This window comes from Gossypium arboreum, chromosome 2, assembly GCF_025698485.1.
Source record: "Gossypium arboreum isolate Shixiya-1 chromosome 2, ASM2569848v2, whole genome shotgun sequence".
Taxonomy (NCBI): Eukaryota; Viridiplantae; Streptophyta; class Magnoliopsida; order Malvales; family Malvaceae; genus Gossypium; species Gossypium arboreum.
This window is the reverse complement of record NC_069071.1, coordinates 1,959,520-1,985,833: the sequence shown is the minus strand read 5'-3', so window position 1 is coordinate 1,985,833 and position 26,314 is coordinate 1,959,520. Positions and strand designations below refer to the sequence as shown.

Sequence of the window (26,314 nt, the reverse complement as noted above, 5' to 3'; positions counted from 1 at the left end):
CAGAATTCAAAATATGTTCTAGTTTATTCCATTTGAAACTAGACTCATTAATCTTTAATTACATAATTTATTCAGCTTCTAATTCTTCTCCCACAATTTATGTTGATTTTCCAAAGTCACGTTACTGCTGCTGTCCCAAGCAGATTTATTACCAAATCACTCTTTCACACCTAACTTGCATGCTTGTTATTTAAACATGTATATCACCAATCAATCATCACATATCTATGATTTTACTTAAGTATAATCTCCATTTCATCATTTTAAAGCATAACATGTTAGCTGATTTTTCCCTTTAACATCTAAGGCACATGCATGCTCATTTGTTTGGTTCAACTTCACCTATCTTCCATTTTTCATCAAAAGAACATGAAACAACAACCATTTCCTTCATTTTAATTCATGACTAAATGCTCACAACACAACTAAAAATCAAAATATACTTCAAGAGTTAAGGTAGAATCAAGAAGAACTCATGAACCTCAAAATAGAAGCAAGGTACCAAGAACTTACCTTCAATTTTCCTCCTCTTAATGACCGAATACTCAAGAGCTTTCTCCTCTCCTTTCTCTTCTCTAACTTTCAGCTATGATGAACAAAGATGGACAAAACTTTGTTCTTTTCACCTCTTTTTCTTTTAATAAAACTTCATATTTCATCCATTTAATTCTTTAATACAAAAGACATGATTTTCTTATCATGAAACATTTACCTAACCCATTATCATGAAACATTTACCTAACCTATTATCATGAAACATTTACCTAACCTATTATCATGAAACATTTACCTAACCCATTATCAATTTGTATCAATTTGTACCATAAATTATGGATATCAAGTGTACATTTTGTCTACAACAACATGATGGCTAGCCACTTCATGTAAAATGGGAGGTTTGTCATGCAAATCCTCCTATTTTGCACTCCTATTTATTTGGCCACTTCAATTTAGCCTATAGCATTTTCAAACATTTTCACATAGGTTCTATTTCATAATTTCACCCCCTTTTTGTTATGGAACAAAAATTAACTAAAATTGTCGGGTTCTATCTTAAGTTTGGGCTTTCTAGAGGCCCACTAACATAATTAAACCTATGCCAACATTCACAGGATTCCCGAAAATTGGGGCGTTACACGAACCACTATTTTCGACATCGCTGAAATTTGGGCTATTACATCTATCGTTTAGATGGGGATCATTTGGCCCACAAGAGTTGGCCCGATTCAAAGAGCTGTTGAAGAAGCCTGTCAAATTGAAGCCTAGGTGGCCCAATGATAAAGATATGGCAACAATAGGCTACCTTGGTAAATAGGGAAACTAATCTTAGAAGATTGAGGGGAATCATATCTTATAAGATTAGATTGGATTTTATTATCTAAATTGATTATGTAATCTTGTAAATCCCTAGATTTAAGGGATAGGCTAATCTCGTCCGTCGATGTAACTTGATCTAGACCGTCAGTTTTAAGGGAGCTCAACAATAAATAGAGAGTCTCCCCCTCATTTTTAACTCACTTCATTCTTTGATTGTTTCTTGTATTCTTTAAGAGAAAGTAATATAATTGAAAGTATTTACTCAAACACTTCTCATGCATAGTTTTCTATGACTTTCTATTCTTTTGTGCTTTCTTTTGACAGTGTTGCTTCCGCTATATAATTTGCTGCCTTGAAGTAATTCTTTGTGAATCATCAATTGTTTAGTGGTTAGGCTGACTTAGGCATGTTTGGTACAAAAAGAATGTATAATGCCGTGCGAAATACGAGATGAAAGTTCTAACCCCGTGACAAGTGGTATCAAAGCTTTAGTTACGAAGGCACCATTGGGATGTCGAAAGAAGATTTTGATCAGAAGTGGGTCAAAAAATCAATCCTTTTGAAGGATATATTGTCAGCAGCAAAGGAACGAGTGAATAAACTCGAGGAGTACATGAAGGACGTGAAAGAGTCACACGATGCGCTTGGTGAACGCATAGATTACAAATATCTTTCATCTACAACATTTGTTCTAATATGCTTCATATATTATATGCTTTAATGGTGTTGTAGAAATATATGAAATTGTAATGTACTGAAAGATGTGCCTACTTCCTCCACCACTGCGACAGAACAACTTGTCATATTTGGAAGATTAGTATTTTGTTGAAACAAATCTTTGGGTCATGTTGATATTTTTGAACGATTTAAGCCCATAAATGTAGATCAATTAGCTTGGAGAAACATATTTAAAAGATCAAGTCGAATCATATCATGTATATTGAATACCTTGGATCAAGGAAGTTGGAATGACTCAAAGCATTAAAGACATACCAGCAACAAGTCCATTTTACTTGGTCACTAATATTATATTTTATTCAACTACTTTAGCTGCTGAATAAAAGGGATTGTGATTGATCTTCATTATGTTACCAAGTTTCAAAAACCTCATATGATTGGGACACATGTATTAGTTAATGTACAATTTTTTTAGAGTATGTTCATCTCAGGAACATTTTTTGTGAGACTGCATTTTCGATTGTAAACTTGTGTAGTTTGGTTTTATAAGCTAAGTTTTCAAAGGGAGAACCTAGTGGCGCTAGATATAGCCTTTGAGATACAAAAATGAGGATCCGTCATTGGGGTGTGCTAGAATTAGGACAGCTTGTTTTAACCTCTCAAACCCGACCTAGATGTTATAGTTGAATCTTGAATGTTACATTAGCCACTGAAATGGCCAAGTAAAAATGTTTGGTTTAGAAATCACTATTTTGATCAATTTTCAGAAAGCTTAGTGCGGTTGCATTTGATTTGTTGAAAACATCAGATGGGTAAGCCTTCTATAATTTAAGTTCAATTTATTAGAAGGTTGTGTCGTTTGAAAAAAAATCAAATTGATTCTGTCAACAAACCTTTAAAACTTCATTATACCTTTACATAGCGGAAAAATTTTGCATTTGATTTTTGTATAAAAATCTGAGTTTTAAATCATATTTGGTCGATTATTAAATTTGCTCAATTTTTAACCAAATTTTCAATGCATAAAAATGAAAACCAAATAAAACCACCTATGCCACAGGCTATATGTAAGGAGTCAACTAGGATGTGAGCTTAAAAAGCTAGTGTGAGTCTAAGCAAAAATAAACGTTGCATAAGAATACAATCAGTCAATGAAATTTGAGCAATTCATACAATTTATCATGGCATAACAAGATTTAGTGTATAGCATGCTCAAATGTAACAATACAAAAGTCATACCCATCCATCCGCTACACACCACGAGTTCCCCAAAATCCATCATCAAAACACCAAAACCATAAAAGCCAAAGCTCAATATGGTTAAACCACCAATAACAGTATGGAATAAAACTACCAGTAATTTGCAATAAGTTACTAGTAATTTGCAGATAAGCTACCAATAATATGTGATAAGTTTTAGCAAATTGCAGTAAAGTTGGCAATAAGTTAAGATAAGTCGCCAATACTCCAACAATATTCCAGGGTGCAAATATACTGCTAAACAATAACATTCTAGATAAACCTCCAATACTCTACAGAACTCTTCCATCACCAATCAAATCCCAAAACCCATGCAATGCAATATGACATTTAATGAATGTAGTTTATCATGTTTAAAAGTGACAATATCAATAACAGTGGCAAGCTTAACATGCTTTCAGTTTATCAATTTCAGTGGCATGCTTATTCATGCAATAAATAAACATTAATATATCATGCAATTTAGTAAACATATAATTAGTAATTACAATCGACACTCGCACAATCATTTAATCATAATAAAGGTCCATAACATTCAGCCATCACTCTTTTAGCACTTACCTTAATCGACAACTCCTAATCCATCTCAAGGTCATTCAGCCAAGCACAAATCAACATGTAACATTGTCAACATGCATATTACACAATTCCAAAAAATCCTAAAACACTCAAAGGTAAGACCCACACTTGATTAATCACAAAACCAAAATACTAATGCTATCCTGCAGCTCTAATGTTTAGATCTAGACAGATCCCGATCAAATCTATATGTTATACATACAACATGATTAAACCAACCTTTAATTAACCATACAGGGTTCAGCCAAAGCATGAAATATACCAAAATTTTCAGATCTAAAGTTAGGGAACATTTCTTACTCTGTTTTGGTTCACGATGGAATTGCAAACAGACTTCTGATTCTACTGCTGATCCAAATGATTTGGATCTAGACTTTGAATCAGTCAAAACACAAAGGAAGGGACATGTGAGATTTAGCCATGAAAAGTATCAATCGACCATTACAAAATATGAAAGAGGAGATAAACAACTTAGATTTAATTTTAAAAGCTTCACTTACACTACTCAATTTGGATTTATGACGATTGATATGCAAAACTGACATCAAAAATAAAAGAAAGGTATTTGAGGTGTTTCAAGTGGGTGGCAATGGTGCAAATAATATCAACAATAGTTGACAATTTCCAAGTGGCCAACAACAACAAACGAAAAAGAAAGGAAAAGAAAAATATGGCAGCAAGGTGAGACAAGGGGAAAAGTCGACGACAATAAATGGCAAAAGGGATCGGCGGCAACAATGATGGGTGGTACAAGGCAGGAAGAAATAGGAAGAAGAAAGAAAATAAATAAAAAAAAGAAGAGGAAAGAAATAGTAGAGGGGGACAACAAAATAAGTGAGCTATTGGGCAAAAAGAGACTGAACAGTAAAGAAAAATACAATTTATACCTAGGTTAAAAACAAAAGGGTGGCATACTAGGGTTTTTGAGAAAAAATGCGTTAAATAAAAATTACACGGGAGAGGAGAAATGAACTTGGGTCTCAAGGATACTTAACCACTAGACCAATTACTCATTCTTTTTTAAACTCTTACAACATTTATTTTTGAAACAGGTCGTGACACTTACGAGGGTTTGAAGCAAAATGCACAAATTCAAAATGATCCGAGGGAAGTGATTCAAACTTAAGTTTCAAGAATGAATTCACTAACTCTTAACCATTAGACCAGTAACTCACTTATTATTCAATCGTACAAAGATAACCTTACAAGTCAATACGTGACAGCTCTTGGTTCACTAACCCAATTCTACTAACCCGATTTTTGAAATGTGACACTTTTTGTATTTTTTTCAAGGATAGTGGAAATCATCCCATGTAACAACCCTACCAGTATCTGTCACCAGAATAGGGTTACAAGGTATTACCGGACAATATAAAATTTATCAAACATTCAATATCACATCTCATTCATTCACATGCACAAAGTCCCTTAAATAGGTCTACGAGACCTTAAAACATGCTTAAACGAGGATCAGAGGGTTACATGCCAGTGTGAATAGGCCGTGTGCCTTACACGGGTATAAGACATGCCCGTGTCACAGGCCGTATGCCTCACACAGCTATAAGACAAGCCCATGTCATGGGCCCTGTGAAAATAGGGCATACATACTGACTTGCACCACACGACCGAGACACGCCCGTGTGCCATGGCCATGGGAAAACTAGGGAGGTTACTGACTTGGGTCACACGCCTGTGTGTCTAGCCCGTGTACCCTTCGAAATGGCCACATACGCCCGTGTGCTAGGTCATGTGTAACACCTCTTACCCGAACCCGAGACCGGGATAAGGTACGAGGGATTACGTAACAAACATATAAATATCCAAATAAAACGCGGGTTATAAATTTCAATTCTATCATTTTGTCCCTTATATGGGCATACGAGGCCCAAAACATACATTTGGAGTCGTCCGGACTGAACCAAAATTATAAGAAAAACTTAAGGAATTTTTTTTTGTTCTGGCCTCACACGCCCGTGTGAAGGCACACCACACGCCCGTGCGCATGGGACACACCCGTGCCCTTAGCTCGTGTAGGATCCTTAAATTTATTTATCTCAGTTCAAGGTGCAGTGGTTTTCACACGGCCTAGACACACTCCCGTTGTAGCACCCCAAACCCGGCCCACAAGTTATGGCCGGATCCGCCATGCCACATCAAAAACGTTAAAAAAAAATTTCCATTCTAAGTCCAGAAAATCGTACTTGATGTTCAAAAGATTAATTCATTAAGTATTAAAGTGAATGGAAGTCATACACCGTAGGAAACCGAAAAGAGGTGGTGAGTCCATCGGATCGCTAAGTACCAAGCTCCTTCGGATCCAATCCTAGACATGCATACCGCCATTGCCACACCTTAACGTCATGGATATTTCTAGGAAACCGATTTGATTAAGTCATCTTTACGAAAAGTGATTAATTTTGGAAAATACTTTCATTGCGGAAGCTTTGCTTGTTGTCGTGTAATTTTGAAATCAACTGTTGTTTTTGAAAACGCGCCCTAAAGCTATCCAATTTCAACAGTTAAAATAAGTATTACCTATCTTAGTAATACATATTAAAAACCATCAAAAATAAATAAGCGGCCTTATTACATTTAAAAGCCCAAAACCTCAAACGTAATTAAAAGGATGTCCAGTTCACCAGAAGAAAATCAAACTTTCAGAACGGGTGGCCATTCCGAATTCCCTCACAGCTCCAAGCCCACTATGGTTGGGGATTTCCTGCGTGGATGAAAATAAAAGGGGTGAGTTTGGAGAAATTCAGTGTGTAAGGAAAACCCATTCAAAGCCCAAGTCAGCTCAAGCCTATTAGGCCTAAGCCCATTCAGGTAACAGTGGTACTAGGCCAGAGCCCTTTTCAGATTACAATAAACTGGGCCTTAGCCCCTTATTCAAATAACAGTATGGCCCATAGGCCCATTTCAAAATACATGCAACATCAATAACATATGCAAGCCCATTTGGGGAGACCACTCAACCCACCAACCACTACACTCCACCGTACCAGCCATACACTCCATGTGGGAATAGCTCAACCCACCCAAATTTCAACACTCCACAATTGCGGCCTTGCTTGCTCGATTAACGATAAATTGAGGCAAAGCCTCCAAGACGTGGACAAGCCACTTTCAGTACTTCCTCCGTCAATATCCCAGTCCCATGCATCAGATAATAACAACATGGCATGCAGTAAATAACAACAATCAAACATGCATTTAGGTCAATTTAACCCTAGGGGTATTTCGGTGATTTATCTACTAGGGGTAAAACTATAAATTTTCCACTTTTAAAGGTATTTCAGTAATTTATCTTATTTAGGGTTTTTCATGCATATTCCTACTTTTCACGTACTAATAGAATCACGTACTGAGTGTTCTTACCGAGTTGGACCCGTTGGCCCATCATTCCAATTTTTGGCCCATTAAGCCCAAAAATATCGAGGGCACAGAAATCATGCACTTTGCAGTCCAAATTTTGCAGCTTACCAAAAACATTAATCGATTTACCTCACGAGCATTCGCACACTCGCAAATCTACAAAATACGGTTTTCGGCATTTCGACTTTTCGACTTTTGCCGATCCGGACTAAGAAAGAGGGTGTTAGTTACACACATTTTTGCGACGATATCTTGACGAGATCCACACACGAACCGCCTACAATTGGATTACTAACACGTTAATCTAACTATTCAAATACAAACTACGATTAACCCCTTACAATATTCGGCCAACCACACCTACAGATCATAGTAAGCTTATAAGAAAACAATAAGCAACTCATTAACAAATTTTTGTCAATGTTTACCACATAATCATAATTTTACTGCAAGCTGTCTTCCTGAGCAATAGTCACTAAATTATTTATAACTGGAGCTACGAAACTCCAAATCAAGTGCCGTTAATTTTCCCTGAAAATAGACTCATATATCTTCTATCCATAAAATTTTCAGAATTTTTGGTATGGCCAATCAATACCAGATTTTTCTTAAAGTTTCCCATGTTTCACTGTTTGACTAATCTGACCACTCTTCATTACGAATCAAATTTCTCATTGTATAGAATTCAAAATATGTTCTAGTTTATTCCATTTGAAACTAGACTCATTGAGCTTTAATTAAATAATTTATGCAGCTTCTAACTAATCTCCCACAATTTATGGTGATTTTCCAAAATCACGTTACTGCTGCTGTCCCAAGCAGATTTATTACCAAATCACTCTTTCACACCTAACTTGCATGCTTGTTATTTAAACATGTATATCACCAATGAATCATCACATATCTATGATTTTACTTAAGTATAATCTCCATTTCATCATTTTAAAGCACAACATGTTAGCTGATTTTCCCCTTTAACATCTAAGGCACATGCATGCTCATTTGTTTGGCTCAACTTCACCTATCTTCCATTTTTCATCAAAAGAACATGAAACAACAACCATTTCCTTCATTTTAATTCATGACTAAATGCTCACAACACAACTAAAAATCAAAATATACTTCAAGAGTTAAGGTAGAATCAAGAAGAACTCATGAACCTCAAAATAGAAGCAAGGTACCAAGAACTTACCTTCAATTTTCCTCCTCCTAATGACCGAATACTCAAGAGCTTTCTCCTCTCCTTTCTCTTCTCTAACTTTCAGCTATGATGAACAAAGATGGACAAAACTTTGTTCTTTGCACCCTGTTTTCTTTTAATAAAACTTCATATTTCATCCATTTAATTATTTAATACAAAAGACATGAAATTCTTATCATGAAACATTTACCTAGCCCATTATCATGAAACATTTACCTAGCCCATTATCATGAAACATTTACCTAACCCTTTATCATGGAACATTTACCTAACCTTTTATCAATTTGTATCAATTTGTACCATAAATTATGGATATCAAGTGTACATTTTGTCTACAACAACATGATGGCTGGCCACTTCATGTAAAATGGGAGGTTTGTCATGCAAATCCTCCTATTTTGCACTCCTATTTATTTGGCCGCTTCAATTTAATCTATAGCATTTTCAAACATTTTCACATAGGTTTTATTTCATAATTTCACCCCATTTTTCTTATGGAACAAAAATTAACTAAAATTGTCGGGTTCTATCTTAAGTTTGGGCTTTCTAGAGGCCCACTAACATAATTAAACCTATGCCAACATTCACAGGATTCCCGAAAATTTGGGCGTTACACTCGTGTCCTTGGCCTGTGTCCCTCACATGGCCTAGACACGCCCATGTCATCGTCCGTATTCGAAAATCTGGACATTCTGTTTATGACATCATCATTCATTTAGGGACACACGGCCAATGCACACGCCCGTGTGGGCTGCCCGTGTGTCATACACGGATGAGACACACGGTCGTGTCTCCAACCCGTGTAAATACTACAAAACATGCAACATGAAATTTTGGGATATAGGGGACACACGGCTGAACAACACGTCCGTGTGTCACACACGGTCTAGACACTTACTCATGTATCTATCCATGTGGACCGTTTGGAGGCTATCTTCCGAGCCATTGGTTACCCAAGATCCCTTATGCACTCCAACATGCATATCATCATACTATCTAGCACTGACCACAAGCACATGCACAATTTGGCATGCATTCAATGGAATAATTATAAGAAAACCTCCCAAACAATTATATGGACCAAATCACTTGTCCATATACAAAATAATCATACTAAATAGAGAACCATTACCTTGGGCTAACTACATGACACATATGCAAAATAACAATCGCCTATACATGCCATGACTCAAAATAATCAAATGTATTATACCCAAAGTTCAGTTGATAGTGTGACCTGAGCTCTGACGTTCTCGATCCTTTGAGCTAGCTTGACGAATCTAAAAGAAATGGAAAAAAGGAAGGGTAAGCTACGAAGCTTAGTAAGTACATATACAAATAAAGTAGATCTTATTTAGGCCATGGAATATTATTTACACCTTTGTCACCTTTTCATACATTTCATCAAATAGATGATTTAGATTTTCTTTTAAGCATAATACACAAAAACATATATTTCCATGAATCATCATAGTCATAGGAGTACACAAGATTAAACACATACCTTTGCTTCCTTGCACACATATATACCTTACTTAGCCTGCGTTCAAACTCCATATACATTACCCATTGAACATTCAGAATAATGGATAGGATGCTTGAATGCAAACGCACCAAAGTGCCATAATCAAAACATAGCACGCCTCTCAACAGGGCTACATAAGAGCACTCGGACCTTGCATGCATCACATAACCACACCTCTCAACAGGGGTACATAAGCTTCCGAACCTAACGTATACCACATAATTACATGCCTCTCAACGAGGCTACACAAGCTCCCGAACCTAGCATGTATCATGTCATCAAATGAGCTCATACATACATAAATATCCTAGTGACATGTCACTTGTATCCTTACCTATTCCTAAGTTCAAACGGGACTTTTGGACTTTCATCTCTTTGTCGAACATTCTCGGAATGTTGGCCTTATAACATATGACATTATCATATATGAATACTAATATGACAACACTTGTAACATAAGAATAAATCATCAAAACATATTATAGCAACAAGGTAACCAAATAATGTATTAATTATCTAAATGTTATTTAAACATTTAAAACATCAATTAAGGTATTTATTTGTACATGTACTTACCTCAGTACAAAATATTCGAAATAATGCCTAAGCTTCGTACACTTTGTTCTTGCCTTTATCAAGATTAGGTTATCTTCTTTCTTGATCTATATTAGCAAATTTAGCTCATTAACTTCACACATTACTCAAATCGACCCTAAACTCATGCTTTGATAAAATTATTATTTTACCCCTAAACTTTCACTTATTCACAAATTAGTCCCTAGGCTCGTATGAAGAAATGCAAGTGATTTCTCGATTACCCAAGCCTAGCCAAATACCTCTTGTACTTATATCAACCCATAATTTCCTTCATTTCACACTTTTCTATGCATTTTCATAACTTTTACAAATAAGTCCTTTTTAGGGTTTCCATGCAAAATTACTTAACAAAAGTTGTTTTCCATACTTTAAACTATCATATTCTTCCATAATCCATCAAAATACATCTAACTCATGCATGGCTAATTTTCTAAAAATAAACCCTAGCATGAAATATGGGTAGAAATGAAGAGAGCAAGTTGCAAGGATGTCAAAAATGCAAAAAAATTAAAAATGGGGCTAGGATTGACTTACTATCAAGCTTGAAAGTTGAAGAAACCCTAGCTATGGTACCTTTGAATTTTCAGCAGCAACATGAGGAAGATGAGCTGATTTTTGGCTCTTTTTCCCTTTTTAATTCATTTAATATCTAAATGACCAAAATGCCCTTATTCACTAAAGTTACAAAAATTTCCATTGATGTCCATATTTGTCCAAAATTTTAGAAATTAGGAAAATTGCTCTTTAAGACTTTCTAATTCATATTTCAAAATAATTTTTCACAAATTGTACCTAAAACCCAAGTTTTTCATCTTATTCAATTTAGTCCTTAATTTCTAATCGGGTACTTTATTCTTAAAATTTCCTCATGAAACTTTACCACATACATACTCATATATTCTAAGTCTCATAATGATCAAAATCTAAATATTTTAACATCAGATTTATGATCTCGAAACCATTATTCCGATTAGGCCCTATTTCGGGATGTTACACCATGTGCCATTTAGGGGGTACACTGACTTATGTCACACAGTCAGTCACATGCTTGTGTGTGAATTTGTGTGACACACACGGCCAGTAGACATTCCCTTGTGTCTAGGCCGTGTCAAACATGTAGGGTATACTGACTTAATTCGTAGGGCTACCCTAGGGGACACAAGGCCATGTAACATGACCGTGTGTCATACACGGCTGAGACACACACCCGTGTCTCTACCTGTATGGACAAAAATAGGCCATTTGTAAAGCCAATTTGCCACCCTATCCACAAGCATATAAATCAACCAAAATAGCACCATTTCCTTACATTTTTAGGCAACCAAAAACATGCCAAATCAATCATATATCAAGCTATATTGATAAACCATAAAAGTAACACATTTTAATCCCATGCTTAGCCTGTTTTTGGATAATTTATTATTTAATTTAGTGAATTTGATGCTCTTAATCCTTTAATTTCATATTTTATACTTAGGAGAGCATAGGGGAACAAAAAGAATAGAAAAAGGGCCAAAAACAGACAAAACGGACTGATTTAAAGATCTACACGGCCAAGACGAACCACACAGGCCAGCCACACACCCATGTGGTAGCCCATGTCGATATTGCTTCCTGTTTCTCAAACATGCTGAAAAAGTCAATTTTTAGGGTTTCTGAGCATTCTAAAGTCTATATAAACACACTAGAAGTAGACCTAAAGGGACACACAGAGGAGAAAGCATAAATCACTCGAAGGAAGTTGTTGGAATCATCTCGAAAGCAGATCCACTTCAAGATTGAATATCTCCATTCAAATTTCTCTAAGTTTATTTGGGTTTTTTATGTCTTGTTGTTTTTCTAAATTTGAGATGTTTTTGTAATGCCCCAAAATCTCATATATTTATTTATCATATGTTGTGACACAATTGAGTATCTTTTTCAGTGGTTAAGTGTTCTGGGTGTGTGTGTGTGTGTGTGAGGTCCTAAGTTTAAGCCTTGTCTTGGAAAAGTTTTCTATTTTTACAGGTAAAGCCATAACCTGGTCTATAGGGCTTAAGTTTAAGTATTTATAGAATCATATCAGAATGGGCCTACTGGTCTGGTGGTTAGGTGGACTGTTAGGGTGTTGGAGGCCCTAGGGTCGAATCCAGACGAGTGTAGGAATTAATTTTTGTTTCGGTTGGCAGCGAGTGTTTGGATAGAGTTAAAACTCTATGGAATGGGTAGTTACCAGTTGGTAGTGATTTAGTGGGATTGAGAGGGGATTTTTTTATCTCTTATTTTATTTTATTTTTATTTTTTCGAAATCCCCAGAATTTTTTTTTTAGTTTGAAGTCTCTATTTCACCTTAGTCTTTCGAAATTCTTCTCTGTTTCCCCTTTTAATTTTCGATTTTCCTATTGCAGTCTTTTGGGTCAACGTTCTTACGCTCGTTCAGAGAAGGACAAGTTTCTTTCGGTGTTCCTCAGGCATTTCAGCCTTAAGGTTCCTGCTCGTTACCAGTTCTGGAGTGCACGGGGATCATTTTTACATTAATCAAGACCAAGTGTGTGTACTCGAAAATACAGAAAATGAGGTTTCTGCGAAAGCCAAAAACAATTCTATCAACGTCACACAGGCATGTGGTTGTCTGTGTGGTAGGCCGTGTGGTGAAACACGTGCGTACGAATGACGAACCAATCTATGCATACGTGACATGACTGTGTAACGGCCAGGTAAGCCATGTGTGACACACGGGCTCGACCAATTTGGGCTGTGTGGGCCCACACGAGTGAACCACACGGGCGTGTGGGATGGTGGGCTAGGCCGTGTGATCCACACAGCCAAATGACATGGGCGTGTGAGCCTTGATTTGTTCGCTAAGGTTACACGGGTCGCCCGAGATGACTATGAACCTACTGTGGGGTTGGTAAGTAATGCTTTGATTCCCTAATTGACTAAATGATATATGTAAGACTATTTACTGAGCATGATTAGAATACTGTACTGGTTATATACATGGTACTATGCGGTAACATGCCATGACTGTATGTTGCATTGCATGGGGATGGGATGATATATGAGGAGGAAGTGTACTAAAAGGCTTTAAGCCTAATATACTTGCAGCTCAACTGCAAATTACTGTCTAATGAAACTTTTGATACTAATTTGGAGTGTAGGGATGAGTGGGTTGATTATATCCCCACATGGAGTGTAGGGTTGGACGGAGATGGTGTGTAGAAGCTGGCTGGGTAGGACTTGTTTACTACATAATCTGTTACTGTACTAATTATTGATACTGTAATGGGTCAAGGCCCAAACACATGACTATTTTTGTACTGAGATGGGCTAAAGCCCTAACTGATACTGTATGTTTGTTTGCACGGGGAATTACACACTGAGTTTACGTAAACTCACCCCTTCTGCTTAATCTGTGTAGGTAACCCCCAGACTTGATGAATCGGTGCAGTGGAGGACTTAGCGGTAGCCATACGAACCTAACGTTTTATTTCAATTATGGGTATTTAATTTTAATTATACTCTGGGATAATTTTTTATGTAAATTGAAGACTTTCTGAGACTTTTACTTATTTTGGGTTATTATTTATTTTTATGGATTTATAACTGCTAAGACATTTAAAAACTCAATTTTCAAAAAGTAAGTTTTCTCTGAACACACGATTTACTCAAAATGAATTTTAAAAACTTTCGCAACGTAATGTGTAAAAACGAATGACTAGATGAGTAATGACTTTGGGGTTAACAAGTGTGAACAAATGAAAAATTATTTTATCATAACAGCTTAGTTTCAAACGCTATCACGTGACATCGCCAGATTCGGCCATAAAGTCTAAGCTGAGTTTGGGGTGTTACACTTAGTGGTATTAGAGCCAGGTTACAAAACTCGGCTGTGGAATTGGGTTTTAAAAAGAAAAACTTATTTTTTTTAATTAATTTTTAAATACTGGAATATTTCTACTAAACGTGTGGTACACTGAGTCTCCGACGCTGATCCTGTAAGTTCTCTATAACTGTTATATGTTTTGACTGAAACTGCTATAAGTAGTATATACTAAGACTACAGTTAAACTGTTAGACACTGCATTGTACGAAAATGAACTCCAAATTACTGATACTGTCCTGCATAAAACTTTTGTTAAAAAATTACTGAAACTGTAAATTGATGCATAAAACTGTTAAATTCAGATAAACGCGATTCGATAATGAGCATACGATGTACTCGCGGACGAGGTACAAGAGGCCGTGGTAGAGGCCATAGAGAGGCTCAAGTTGAGTTATCTTCATTGGGTGATATGCTGAATTTAGACATTAGCAAGACGAACGTGTCACCGGTTACAATAACTGGGTATGGGTCTGGGTTAGGGTCTCATGACCGAGTGGCTGAGGATGATTCACTGTCCCAGGCCATGTTGAGGATTTTGGAAAGGGTTACTGGGCCCAATACTGAAGCTGGAAGCCGAGGGTCAGTTACGGAACGACTCCGGTCTAATAGAGCTGAAATATTCAGGGGTGTCGTTAAGGTCGCCCCTAATGTGGCTGAATACTGGATTGAGGCCACAAAGAGGATCATGGATGATCTGGACTGCGCCCCCAAGCAAAAACTAAAGGGTGCAGTGTCACTGTCGAGAGATGAGTCTTACCAATGGTGGCTTACGGTTAATGAAGCCACTCAGCTCGATCAACTATCCTGGGAGTTCTTCAAAACTGCCTTCCAAGGGAAGTATGTGGGTGCCACTTATGTGGATGCCCGTAGGAGGGAGTTTTTGAATTTGACTTAGGGGGATAGATCAATGGCCGAGTATGAGGCTGAATTTTTATGATTGAGCCGCTATGCGCGAGATATGGTGGCCACTGAGTATGAGCTATGTGTTCACTTTGAGGATGGCCTCAGGGATAATCTGAGGGTTCTAATATCTCTACACAGAGAGCGAGACTTTGCTACTCTAGTTGATAAGGCAAAGATAGCCGAGGAAGTGAAGCTAAGGTAAAGATAGCCGAGGAAGTGAAGCGCGCGAAACGCCAGAATAGAGAAAGAGGTAGGAATAAGAAGGATTCGAAGCCCCCGAGTTCCGTTCAGAGGCCTAAGAAAAAGGCTAGGATTAATGGACCGGTCAAATTTGGGGCTCCTATTGCTGCTACTGGACAGATGCCATGTACTGACTGTGGAATACGCCATCAGGGTGAGTGTTGGAAAAAAACTGGGGCTTGTTTGAGGTACGGTTCTTTAGAGCACCGTATTAGAGAGTGTCCGCGAAGGCCTGATCAGATGCAAGCTCCTAGTACTGGTACTACACCACTACTGAAAGTAGTACAGCAGCCACTGAGAGGCCGTAGGTAGGCCAGAGGTGGTAATGGGTTGGGCCGTGGTCAGAGAGTACTGGGCAGAGGTGCTGGTCATACTGAGGTGAGATAGCTAGCTTTAGTTTATGCTGCACGTTGCTGAAAGGACAGAGATGCTCCAGATGTCATCACGGGTATGTTCTTTATTTATAATGTACCTTACACTGTACTGACAGATATAGGATCCACTCACTCCTATAAAAATTATACTGTGTCTGAAAACTTGGGTATCTTGGTTGAGAGCACTGCAAGTGAGGTGACAGTACTAAGTTTTTTATGACAATCGGTAAGGGTAAATAAGTTGTTTAGAGACGTTCCTTTAGAGATTCAAGGGGCTATCTTTCTGGCTGATCTAATGAAACTGCCTTTTGGAGAGTTTGATCTGATGTTGGAAATAGACTGGTTGGTTAAGCACTGAGTGAGCTTGGATTGTATCACAAAAAGGGTTGTACTGAGAACTGCGGAGGACAACGAAGTAGTAGTAATTGGGAAGCGTCGAAATTATTTATCGAATGTGATTTCTGCATTAAGGGTCGAAAATTTGGTTCATAAGTGATGTGAGGCGTATTTGGCCTACATCAGTGTTTCAGATTCTAGGGATTCGGTAGTTAAAGATATTAGGATGGTTAAAGGCTTTCCAGACGTGTTTTCTGAAGAGTTACCGGGGTTACCTCTGAGTAGAGAAGTGGAGTTTGGGATTGAGCTACTTCTTGGTACAGCTCTGGTGTCTGTCGTTCCCTATAAAATAGCATCGAAAGAGCTTATAGAGCTTAAGGCTTAGAAGAGTTACTGGATCGCAGATTCATTAGTCCTACTGTGTCTCCTTGGGAGGCACTAGTGCTGTTTGTGAAAAAAAAGGATGGATCCATGCGTATGTGTATCGACTACCGGCAACTGAATAAGCTGACCATCAAGAATAAGTACCCCTTACCGAGGATAGACGATCTGTTTGACCAGTTCCGAGGTGCTTCAATTTTCTCTAATATTGATCTCTGATCAGGTTATCACCAGTTAAGAATTAAAGAGGCTGATGTGCATAAGACGACGTTTAGGACTCGTTATGGACATTACGAGTTCCTAGTAATACCATTTGGACTGACTAATGCACCGGGCTTTTATGGATCTGATGAACTGAGTGTTTTAGCCTTATCTAGATCGATTTGTAGTGGTATTTATTGATGACATACTGGTGTATTCGAAGACTGGGGATGAGCATGATGAACATCTTAGAGTGGTTCTACAGATTCTACGAGAGAAACAACTGTATGCCAAGTTTAGTAAATATGAGTTCTGGTTGGGTGAAGTAATGTTTCTAGGACATGTGGTTTTAGCGAAGGGGGTTAGAGTTGACCCTCGAAAGATTGAGGTTGTTCTAGATTGGAAGCAACCTAAAAGTGTATCTGAGATCCACAATTTTCTGGGACTGGCTAGGTATTATCGATGATTTGTAGAGGGGTTCTCACTTATCGTTGCACCACTGACTAAGCTGCTACGTAAAATGGTGCCATTTAAATGGACTGATGTACAGTAAGAGAGCTTTGAAAAGCTCGACTGTACTGACAAAGGCCCCTATTTTGATACAGCCAGAGTCTAGAAAAGAGTTCACTATCTACAGTGATGCATTACATGTTGGTTTGGGATGTGTGTTGATGCAAAAGGGTAAGGTGATAGCTTATGCGTCTCGTCAGCTTAAGACTCATGAGACTAATTATCCGACACACGACCTGGAGTTGGTCGCAGTGGTTTTCCCACTTAAAATCTGGAGGCATTACATATATGGTAAAAAATGTATCATCTACACGGATCACAAGAGCCTCAAGTATCTCCTCACTCAGAAGAAGTTAAATCTTATGCAGCATAGATGGATTGAGCTGCTTAAGGACTATGACTATACGATCGAATACCATTTGGGTAAGGCCAATATGGTGGCTGATGCACTGAGCCATAGAGTCATGACTGATCTGAGGGCGATGTTTGCTCGCCTCAATTTATTTGATGATGGTAGTTTGTTGGCCAAGCTTCAGGTTAAACCGACGTGGATGGATAAGATTAAGGGTAAACAGGTGGAGGATAAGTCGTTAGGTCCTTGCTTCCTACAAGTTGAGAGTGGGAATACTATGGATTTTGGACTAAATAGCAAAGGACTACTCTATTTCTGTAGAAGAATATGTGTTCCAAAAGATACCGAATTGAGGCAGTCTATACTGCGAAAGGTGCATAGTAACCCTTATACTATGTATCATAGTGGAAATAAGATGTACCGAGACCTTTGTGAGTTATATTGGTGGCCAGGTCTTAAGCATGACGTTACAGACTTTGTGGGTAAATGTTTGACATGTCAGCAAGTTAAGGCTGAACATCAGTTACCTTTAATGTTGCTTTAGTCAGTTAAGATTCCACTCTGGAAATGGGAGCGAGCGACTATGGACTTCGTTAGTGGGTTGCCCCTAACACCCACTAAGAAGGATTCAGTATGGGTCATCGTAGATCGATTGACCAACTCCACTCATTTCATACCTACTTGCACTGATTACTCTCTACAAAAGCTGGCTAAACTGTTTGTACCTAAGATAGTAAGACTGCATGGGTACCGGTTTTTATCATCTCTGACAGGGATCCTCGCTTCACGTCTCAGTTCTAGAAAAAGCTTTATGAAGCTCTGGGTACTAGATTGGACTTCAGTACTGCTTTCCATCCTCAGACAGATGGTCAGCTGGAGAGGGTGATTCAGATACTGGAGGACATGTTAAGGAGTTGTGTGATTGATTTCTATGGCAGTTGAGAGGATTACTTGCCGTTAACAGAGTTTGCTTATAACAACATCTATCAGTTTAGAATACAGATAGCACCTTATAAGGCATTATATGGTTGTAGGTGTCGCACACCATCATGTTGGACTGAGTTGGGCAAGCGACGTGTTCTGGGCCCTGAACTGGTTTCTTATACCGAGGATAAGGTTAAACTGATTCAAGACCAACTAAAAGTAGTATCAGATAAACAGAAGTCTTATGCAGACCTGAAGCATCGTGAAATCGAGTATTCTTTGGGAGACTTCGTGTTTCTGAAAATCTTGCCTTGGAAAAAATTTCTGAGGTTTGGTCGAAAGGACAAGCTGAGCCCTAGATTTATTGGGCCTTACCGCATTCTGAGATGAGTGGGGCCTGTTGCTTACCAGTTAGAACTACCCCTAGAGCTGGATCAGATCCATGATGTCTTTCACGTTTCGATGTTAAGGTGTTACAGCTCTGATCCCACACATATTATTCCTGTTGAGAAGATTAAGGTTAGGCCAAATATGACCTTTGAGGAGGAGCCAGTTTAGATTTGGAGCGGGACGTTAAGGATATAAGAAGAAAGTCTGTCCCATTGGCTAAGGTTCTTTGGAGTAATCATAGCCCTAAGGTGGCTATATGAGAGGCTGAGGATGTGATGCGACAGCAATATCCTTATCTGTTCTGATCAAGTAAAATTTCGAGGCTGAAATTTTCTTTAAGGGGAAGCGTTGTAACGCCCCAAAATCCCATATATTTATTTATCATATGTTGTGACATAATTGAGTATCTGCTTCAGTGGTTAAGTCTTCTGGATGTGTGTGAGAGGTCCCAAGTTCAAGCCTTGTCTTAGAAAAATTTTGTATTTTTATGTGTAAAACCATAACCTAGTCTATAGGGCTTAAGTTTAAGTATTTATAGAATCATATCAGAATGGGCCTGCTGATCTGGTGGTTAGGTGGAGTGTTGGGGTGTTGGAGGTCTTGGGGTCGAATCCAGATGCGAGCGTAGGTATTAATTTTTGTTTCAGTTGGCAGTGATTGTTTGGATGGAGTTAAAAGTCTATGGAGTGGGTAGTTACCAATTGGTAGTGATTTAGTAGGATTGAGGGGGATTTTGTTATCTCTTATTTTATTTTATTTTTATTTTTTTGAAATCCTTAGAAATTTTCTTCTAGTTTGACGTCTCTTTTTCCCCTTAGTCTGTCAAAATTCTTCTATGTTTCCCCTTTTCTTTCTGATTTTTCTATTGTAGTCTTTTAGGTTAATGTTGTTACACTCGTTCAGAGAAGGACAACTTTTTGTCAGTGTTTCTGAGGCATTTCAGCGTTAAGGTTCCTGCTCATTACCAGTTCTGGAGTGTACGGGGATCGTTTTTACATCAATCAAGACCAGGTGTATGTACTCGAAAATGCAAAAAATGAGGTTTCGGCAAAATCTGAAAACCATTCTGTCGACGCCACATGGGCGTGTGGTCACCCGCGTGGTAGGCCGTGTGATAGAACACAGGCGTGTGAGCGATGAGCCAGGCCATGCGTGCGTGACACGGCCTTGTGATAGCCAGGTAGGCCATGTGTGACACACGGGCTAGACCAATTTGGGCCGTGTGGGCCACACGGGCATGTGGGATGTTGGGCTAGGCCGTGTGATCCATACGACCAAGGCCAATTTAGGCCGTGTGGGCCACACGGGCAGATGACATGGGCGTGTGAGCCCAATTTACTAATTTTTTCGTTAAGTTTGCACGAGTTGCCTGGGACAACTGTGAACCTACTGTGGGGTCGGTAAGCTATGTTTTGATTTCCTAATTAACTGAATGATATATGTATGACTGTTTCTGAGCATGATTAGAATACTATACTGATTATATGCATGACACTATGCGATAGCATGCCATGACTGTATGTTGCATTGCATAGGGATAGGATGATATATGAGGAGGAAGTGTACTAAAAGGCTTTAAGCCTAATATACTGGTAGCTCAGCTGCAAATTACTGTCTAGTGCCACTTTCGGTACTAATTTGGAGTGTAGGGATGGGTGGATTGATTATATCCCCACATGGAGTGTAGGGTTGGACGGAGATGGTGTGTAGAGGCTGGCTGGGTAGGACTTGTTTACTGCATAATCTGTTACTGTACTAATTACTGATACTGTAATGGGCCATGGCCTAAACGCATGACTGCTTTTGTACTGAGATGGGCTAAAGCCCTAACTGATACTGTCTGTTTGTTTGCACGGGGAATTACACACTGAGTTTACGTAAACTAACCCCTTCTGCTTAGTCTATGTAGGTAACACCCAGACTTGATGAATCGGTGCAGCGGAGCACTTGGAGGTGGTCATAGGAACCTAAAATTTTATTTCAACTATGGGTATTTAATTTTAATTATACTTTGGGGTAATTTTTTATGTAAATTGCACACTTTCTGGGACTTTTACTTTTTTGGGTTATTACTTATTTTTATGGATTTATAACTATTAAGACGTTTAAAAACTCAGTTTTCAAAAAGCAAAGTTTTCTCTGAACACGCGATTTACTTAAAACGACTTTTAAAAGCTTCTGCAATGTAATGTGTAAAAATGAATGACTAGATGAGTAACGATTTTGGGGTTAACAAGTGTGAACAAATGAAAAATTATTTTATCGTAACAACTTAGTTTTAAACGCTATCATGTGACATCACCAGATTCAGCCATAACGTCTAGGCTGGGTTTGGGGTGTTACAGTTTTCCTTTTACATTATGAACTAAACTTCTTAAATACCAAGGGAGAATGAAACCTATGATGGATCTTATTATTTAATTATCTGAATTACACGACAAATACTTGTTCTTGTTCTTAATTATGTGTTCTTAATCCTTGCCTTAATATTTTTAGGATATTAATCCAAGTTTGATGTGCTTATTCAGTGGAGCAAAAGTCCCTGTTTAAGAGTAGATCTAGCATAATTAAGCGGAGTTGCATGCAATCCTACAAATAGGACGACAAAAATCTGCCAGATTAGAGTCAAATCTAATAGGGAAATCCATAGATCGAGTTAATATGACGATAGGGTTTTTAATTAGAAGGAGATTTCAATTAATCAACCTAGAGTCGTTGTTCTTAGTCTCGAAAGAGATATTAACATAATTTAGGGATTTCTACGGATCAAGACAAGTGAATAAATCATTTGATTCAGAGTCAGAATAATATGTGAAGTCTAGGTGGATTCTTTCCTGGGTATTGTCTCTCTCATTGGTTTTCTTAAGTATTTTCCTAATTCGCTTTCTTTCGTATTTATAGTTAATTAGTTAGTTAATTTCAGATTAAAACAAGTCCCTTTAATTATAGGCTAAATAATAGAAAGATAGTTATTACTAGTACTTTTAGTCCTCGTGGATACGATATTCTGGACTCACCATAACTATACTACCATTCGATAGGTGTGCCTTCGTCGAAATATATATAACATCAACCAATTCAACTACTAAATTCCATATACAAATGTACCAAATCCATCAAAATTTAGCATTCCTCAAACATTTATAACTAACTAAATCAACATCCATTAAACTATATCCACAACTATGGAAAACATACCAAAACAAACCAACATATAAGGCATTATATGCATCACATATATCACCTACCAATCAAAGAACTTAAGCCAACTTAAATTGCTAAAAACATACCAACATTTTACATCATTAACAAGCCAAATCAATGGCTAACATCATAGCTCAAAACATACCAAAATGACTCTAACCTGTACATGCCATATACCATATATACAAGCTTCAAAAGTACCATCAAATGATTGATAGTGTGACGACATTTCCCGATGATCCCCGAGTCTGAACTAGCTTTGATTATCTATAAAACATAGACAAATAACACACAGTAAGCTTCATAGCTTAGTAAGTTCGTAGTTAATTAATTCAATTCATAAAATAATATAATTCAACCATTTGCACAGTACCAAATAAACATTACATTAACACAAACCTTATTCATGTCTCAAACATGATTAAATACTATTTCATTAAACTTTCTCGATGTAGTACTTGAATAAGTTCTGTACATACCCGTATCACCTCGTATTAACCTCTTTCTCAACCACGGCATTCATTTATCCTTGAACCATTAGGGATAGAAATCGGATACTCATGAATCAAAATCGATAAGTACCTATACCATGGCCCGTAACCAAATCAAGGTAACTTATTCTGGAGTACCTATACCATGGCCCGTAACCAAATCAAGGTAGCTCTTCTCAAAATACCTATACCATGGCCCATAGCCAAATCAAGGTATTATTTGCACCCGAAGTGCCTATATCATGGCCCGAAGCCAATGCGTTAACTTAATGTCATTACATTATCATCACCACTATACTTAAGGTTTAACCGGGAAATTTTGCCTGTCGATTTCATCGTTGAACACTTACGTATAGCCGTATTCATAATTCAAACATTATCCACAATCTCATAAACACATTTTATGCAATAACAAATCATATAAAATTTATTTATAATGAAATTAACATCTACGAACTTACTTCGGTCGTAGAACAATGAAACTAGCCGATTAATCGAGTACTTTGTTCTTGCCTCGATCTAAGTCCGAATTCCTTCTTTCTTGATCTATATGTATTCAAAATTAATTCATTTAATCACCTATTCATTCAATTTCATCCAAAAATATACATTTGGGCATTTTTGCACTTTAGCCCTAAAGTTTCACATTTTTTACAATTTAGTCCCTATTTCATAAATTCACAAAATTCACATAGTTCACAAAATTCAATTTAACTCATGCTTGGCCAAATTACCATAGTGCCCCTAGAAGCCCATATGTTTCATCTATTTCTCATTTCAACCCCTCAATTTACACATTTTACAACTTAATCCTTAAATGGCAATTTCACTAAAAATCACTTTATAAAACATGATAATCTGTCAAAAAATACTCATTTTCCAACATCAAACATTTAAGAACTCAAGCATTCATCAATGGCACTTTACAAAATCATCATCAATTCCAAAAATTAAGACACGGGCTAGCTAGAACTCAAAGCAACGATCACAAAAAGTAGAAATCATCAAAAACCGAGCTCGAAACATACCTCAATTAAGCCACACAAGTGTCGAATGGTTTAAGCATTCAAAACCCTATTTCTTTCTTCAATTTCGGTTTAAAAGATGAGAATATAAGCTTCAAATTGTTTTTCTTTTATTTATTTTAACTTAATACTTTGTTTACCATTTTACCCTTGATTAATAAACCATTTAATCATCAATTATAAGGCCATTTATGTCCATCTCCACTATCAATGGTCTAATTACAACATAAGGACCTTTTATTTAATAAGCTATAGCAATTAAGCACTTTTAACAAATAGAATGCAACTTTTGCATTTTACGTGATTAGGTCCTTTTCTCAAATTAAGCACTCAAACACTAAAATTATTTCACGAAACTTTCACACATATAAAATCACATGATGTAAACATCAAAAATAATATTAAAAAAATTTTGACCTCGGATTTGTGGTCCCAAAACCACTATTCCGATTTAGCTAAAAACCGGGTTGTTACATCCCATTTAGCTATGCTCCGCACACGTAGGAAAACCAAACAGTGAAAAAAATTTCCTCTTATTTACATTACACCATTTGCAGTTTTTGTAGAAGTGCCCACTTCCGCAACAAGTTCTTCTCATATCTTATTGCTTAAAGAATTAGCAACTTATAGACTTAGCAATGGCTTTAGGTCAACAAGTATCATTAAATGGAAAGAAGGAAGGATTATAAGTTCAAATTATGAAATTTTTTGAAATCAATGCTTATTTATGAGTATAGTGGGTTTTATGATTGACCTTATCAACCATTGGTATGGTTAATCATGGGGAAAAAAAAGTCAATTGTTGACCTATTTAAGGGTTGGTTTATTTGTCAAAGTCTAAAGGTCTCCTTGATATTTGGATCGAAAAAAATTATCTTGGGATGCAATATTCATGTTTTGAACCTAGTTTGGCCCACTTTCAAATTTTATAAATGTTAATTTTCATTTTTAGATATTATGTAATTTATGTTAAGTGAGAAAGAAATAAAATGCATAAATATTAAAAATATTGAATTTACTTATTTGTAATTAAAATTTTAATAGAATGATATTTATCAAATTTATAGATATTTTAAAAATTAACATTTTAATAAAAATTATATAGAATATAGATAAGCCTAAAATGTCTTGGTTTTTAACTAGTTTCAAACACATGCTTGCATGGGCAAAATTTGAAATCCATATGATAGGTTAAATCAAGTTTAGGTAACTATATAGGATGTTCACGCCGCGTATGAGCCCAACTTGACCAATAAATAATTTAATCTCTTAACCCAATGTTATATAGTTACAAAAAAAATCCATAATTTCCTTATTCAAAAAAGTTCAATAACAGAACTAAAAATATAATGTATTCAAATGCAAAGATAAAATTGAGGGACTAATAGAAAATTTTAAAAACTTAGAAACAATGAAAATGTAAGATACATAAGGCCTAAAATTAACCTTTATTGAGGTCTCATCTTCATAAACTTTAAGAGTGATAATAATGATATTTAATAGCAACAATTTTTTTTGCCCAACATAGAAATTCTCCACCAATGTCGCTTCAACAATTACAAGTACATGGTGTCATTGAAAAATAATATTTACAATGAAATAAATCCATTGAAGAAAGTATTCTTATGATCAAATCCAAGGGGAAGAATGATTACCATTATCAAAAACTTATTTATTTCACTCACTAAAATAACTAAACAACTATAGTAATTAAATCAAGAAACCAGGTAAATAACACAAATGATAAAAACAATTTAATTAAAAAATATAATAAATAAACAAATATGTAACATAAAATAACCAATCACAATATCATGGGATGCTTAGAAGAGTAAGAATCCGGTAAAAACTACAATATTAGTGATGCCAATGATGGCTTTAGCTGCATCAGAATAAAATGGTGCTGGTGCAGGACTGTCATTATTGGAATTCGGGCTTTCACTATCAACTGCATCACCCTTGCTTTTTAGGGCATGAAGAAGAGACAAAACTTTGTCAGTGACATTTGGTGAAGGAGGGGATGAGACGTCCTCAAGTGACTTGGCGTCAAAAGAGGATCCTTCTTTGGTCTCGGGGCTGTCACTTTTACTATGGCTAGGAGAGGAAGAGCTCGAAAAACTCTTTGGGGCACCAACAGGAGATGATTTGGGTGCTCTTCCATTGAACTTCGATGGTGATGAAGAAGGCCTGTTCGAGGATGGTGTCAGTGACTTGGCAGAATAGGACTTGGTAGAGGAAGCCGAAAAAGAAGAAGATGGCGACTTTGCAGGGGAAGAAGCCTTGGAAGGGGTTGGTGAAGGTGATTTATTAGTGGCAAATGCCCCAACCACGGCTATGAAAACAAGTGCAACAACAATAAGATCTTGGCGGGCCATCTTTCTCTTTTGCTTCTCGATAGATTCTTATATATGTATTAACTTGTCTTTGATGAAGTATTAATGTGTGTATATATATATATTTCTTTATGTAACAGAATTGCTTTTTTTGGGGGACGATGCTAAACCATTTTAACATCTTACAAAAATATTTTAAGGTTTTGTTGCATTTTTGTGAGGGTTTTTAACTTCTATTTGTTAGGAAAATAAT

General features: G+C 36.9%; 1 protein-coding gene and 1 long non-coding RNA gene across 2 annotated transcripts; both read right to left on the bottom strand.

The window, feature by feature from the left end:
• Positions 1-6,311: 6,311 nt before the first annotated feature.
• Positions 6,312-8,553, bottom strand: LOC128285718 (uncharacterized). Its single transcript, XR_008276261.1, has 2 exons — positions 8,402-8,553; positions 6,312-6,553 (listed from the first exon to the last, which is right to left on the bottom strand). It is a non-coding gene; the product is annotated as an uncharacterized LOC128285718 (long non-coding RNA).
• Positions 8,554-25,551: 16,998 nt separating this feature from the next.
• On the bottom strand, positions 25,552-26,103 carry LOC108472216 (anther-specific protein BCP1-like). The gene has a single exon (XM_017773723.1). The coding sequence runs from the start codon at positions 26,101-26,103 to the stop codon at positions 25,552-25,554; it is 552 nt and encodes a 183-aa protein (XP_017629212.1).
• Positions 26,104-26,314: the final 211 nt, after the last annotated feature.

Excerpts from the sequence above, each read along its gene's own strand:
- LOC108472216 (XM_017773723.1), bottom strand. The coding sequence starts at position 26,103 with ATGGCCCGCCAAGATCTTATTGTTGTTGCACTTGTTTTCATAGCCGTG.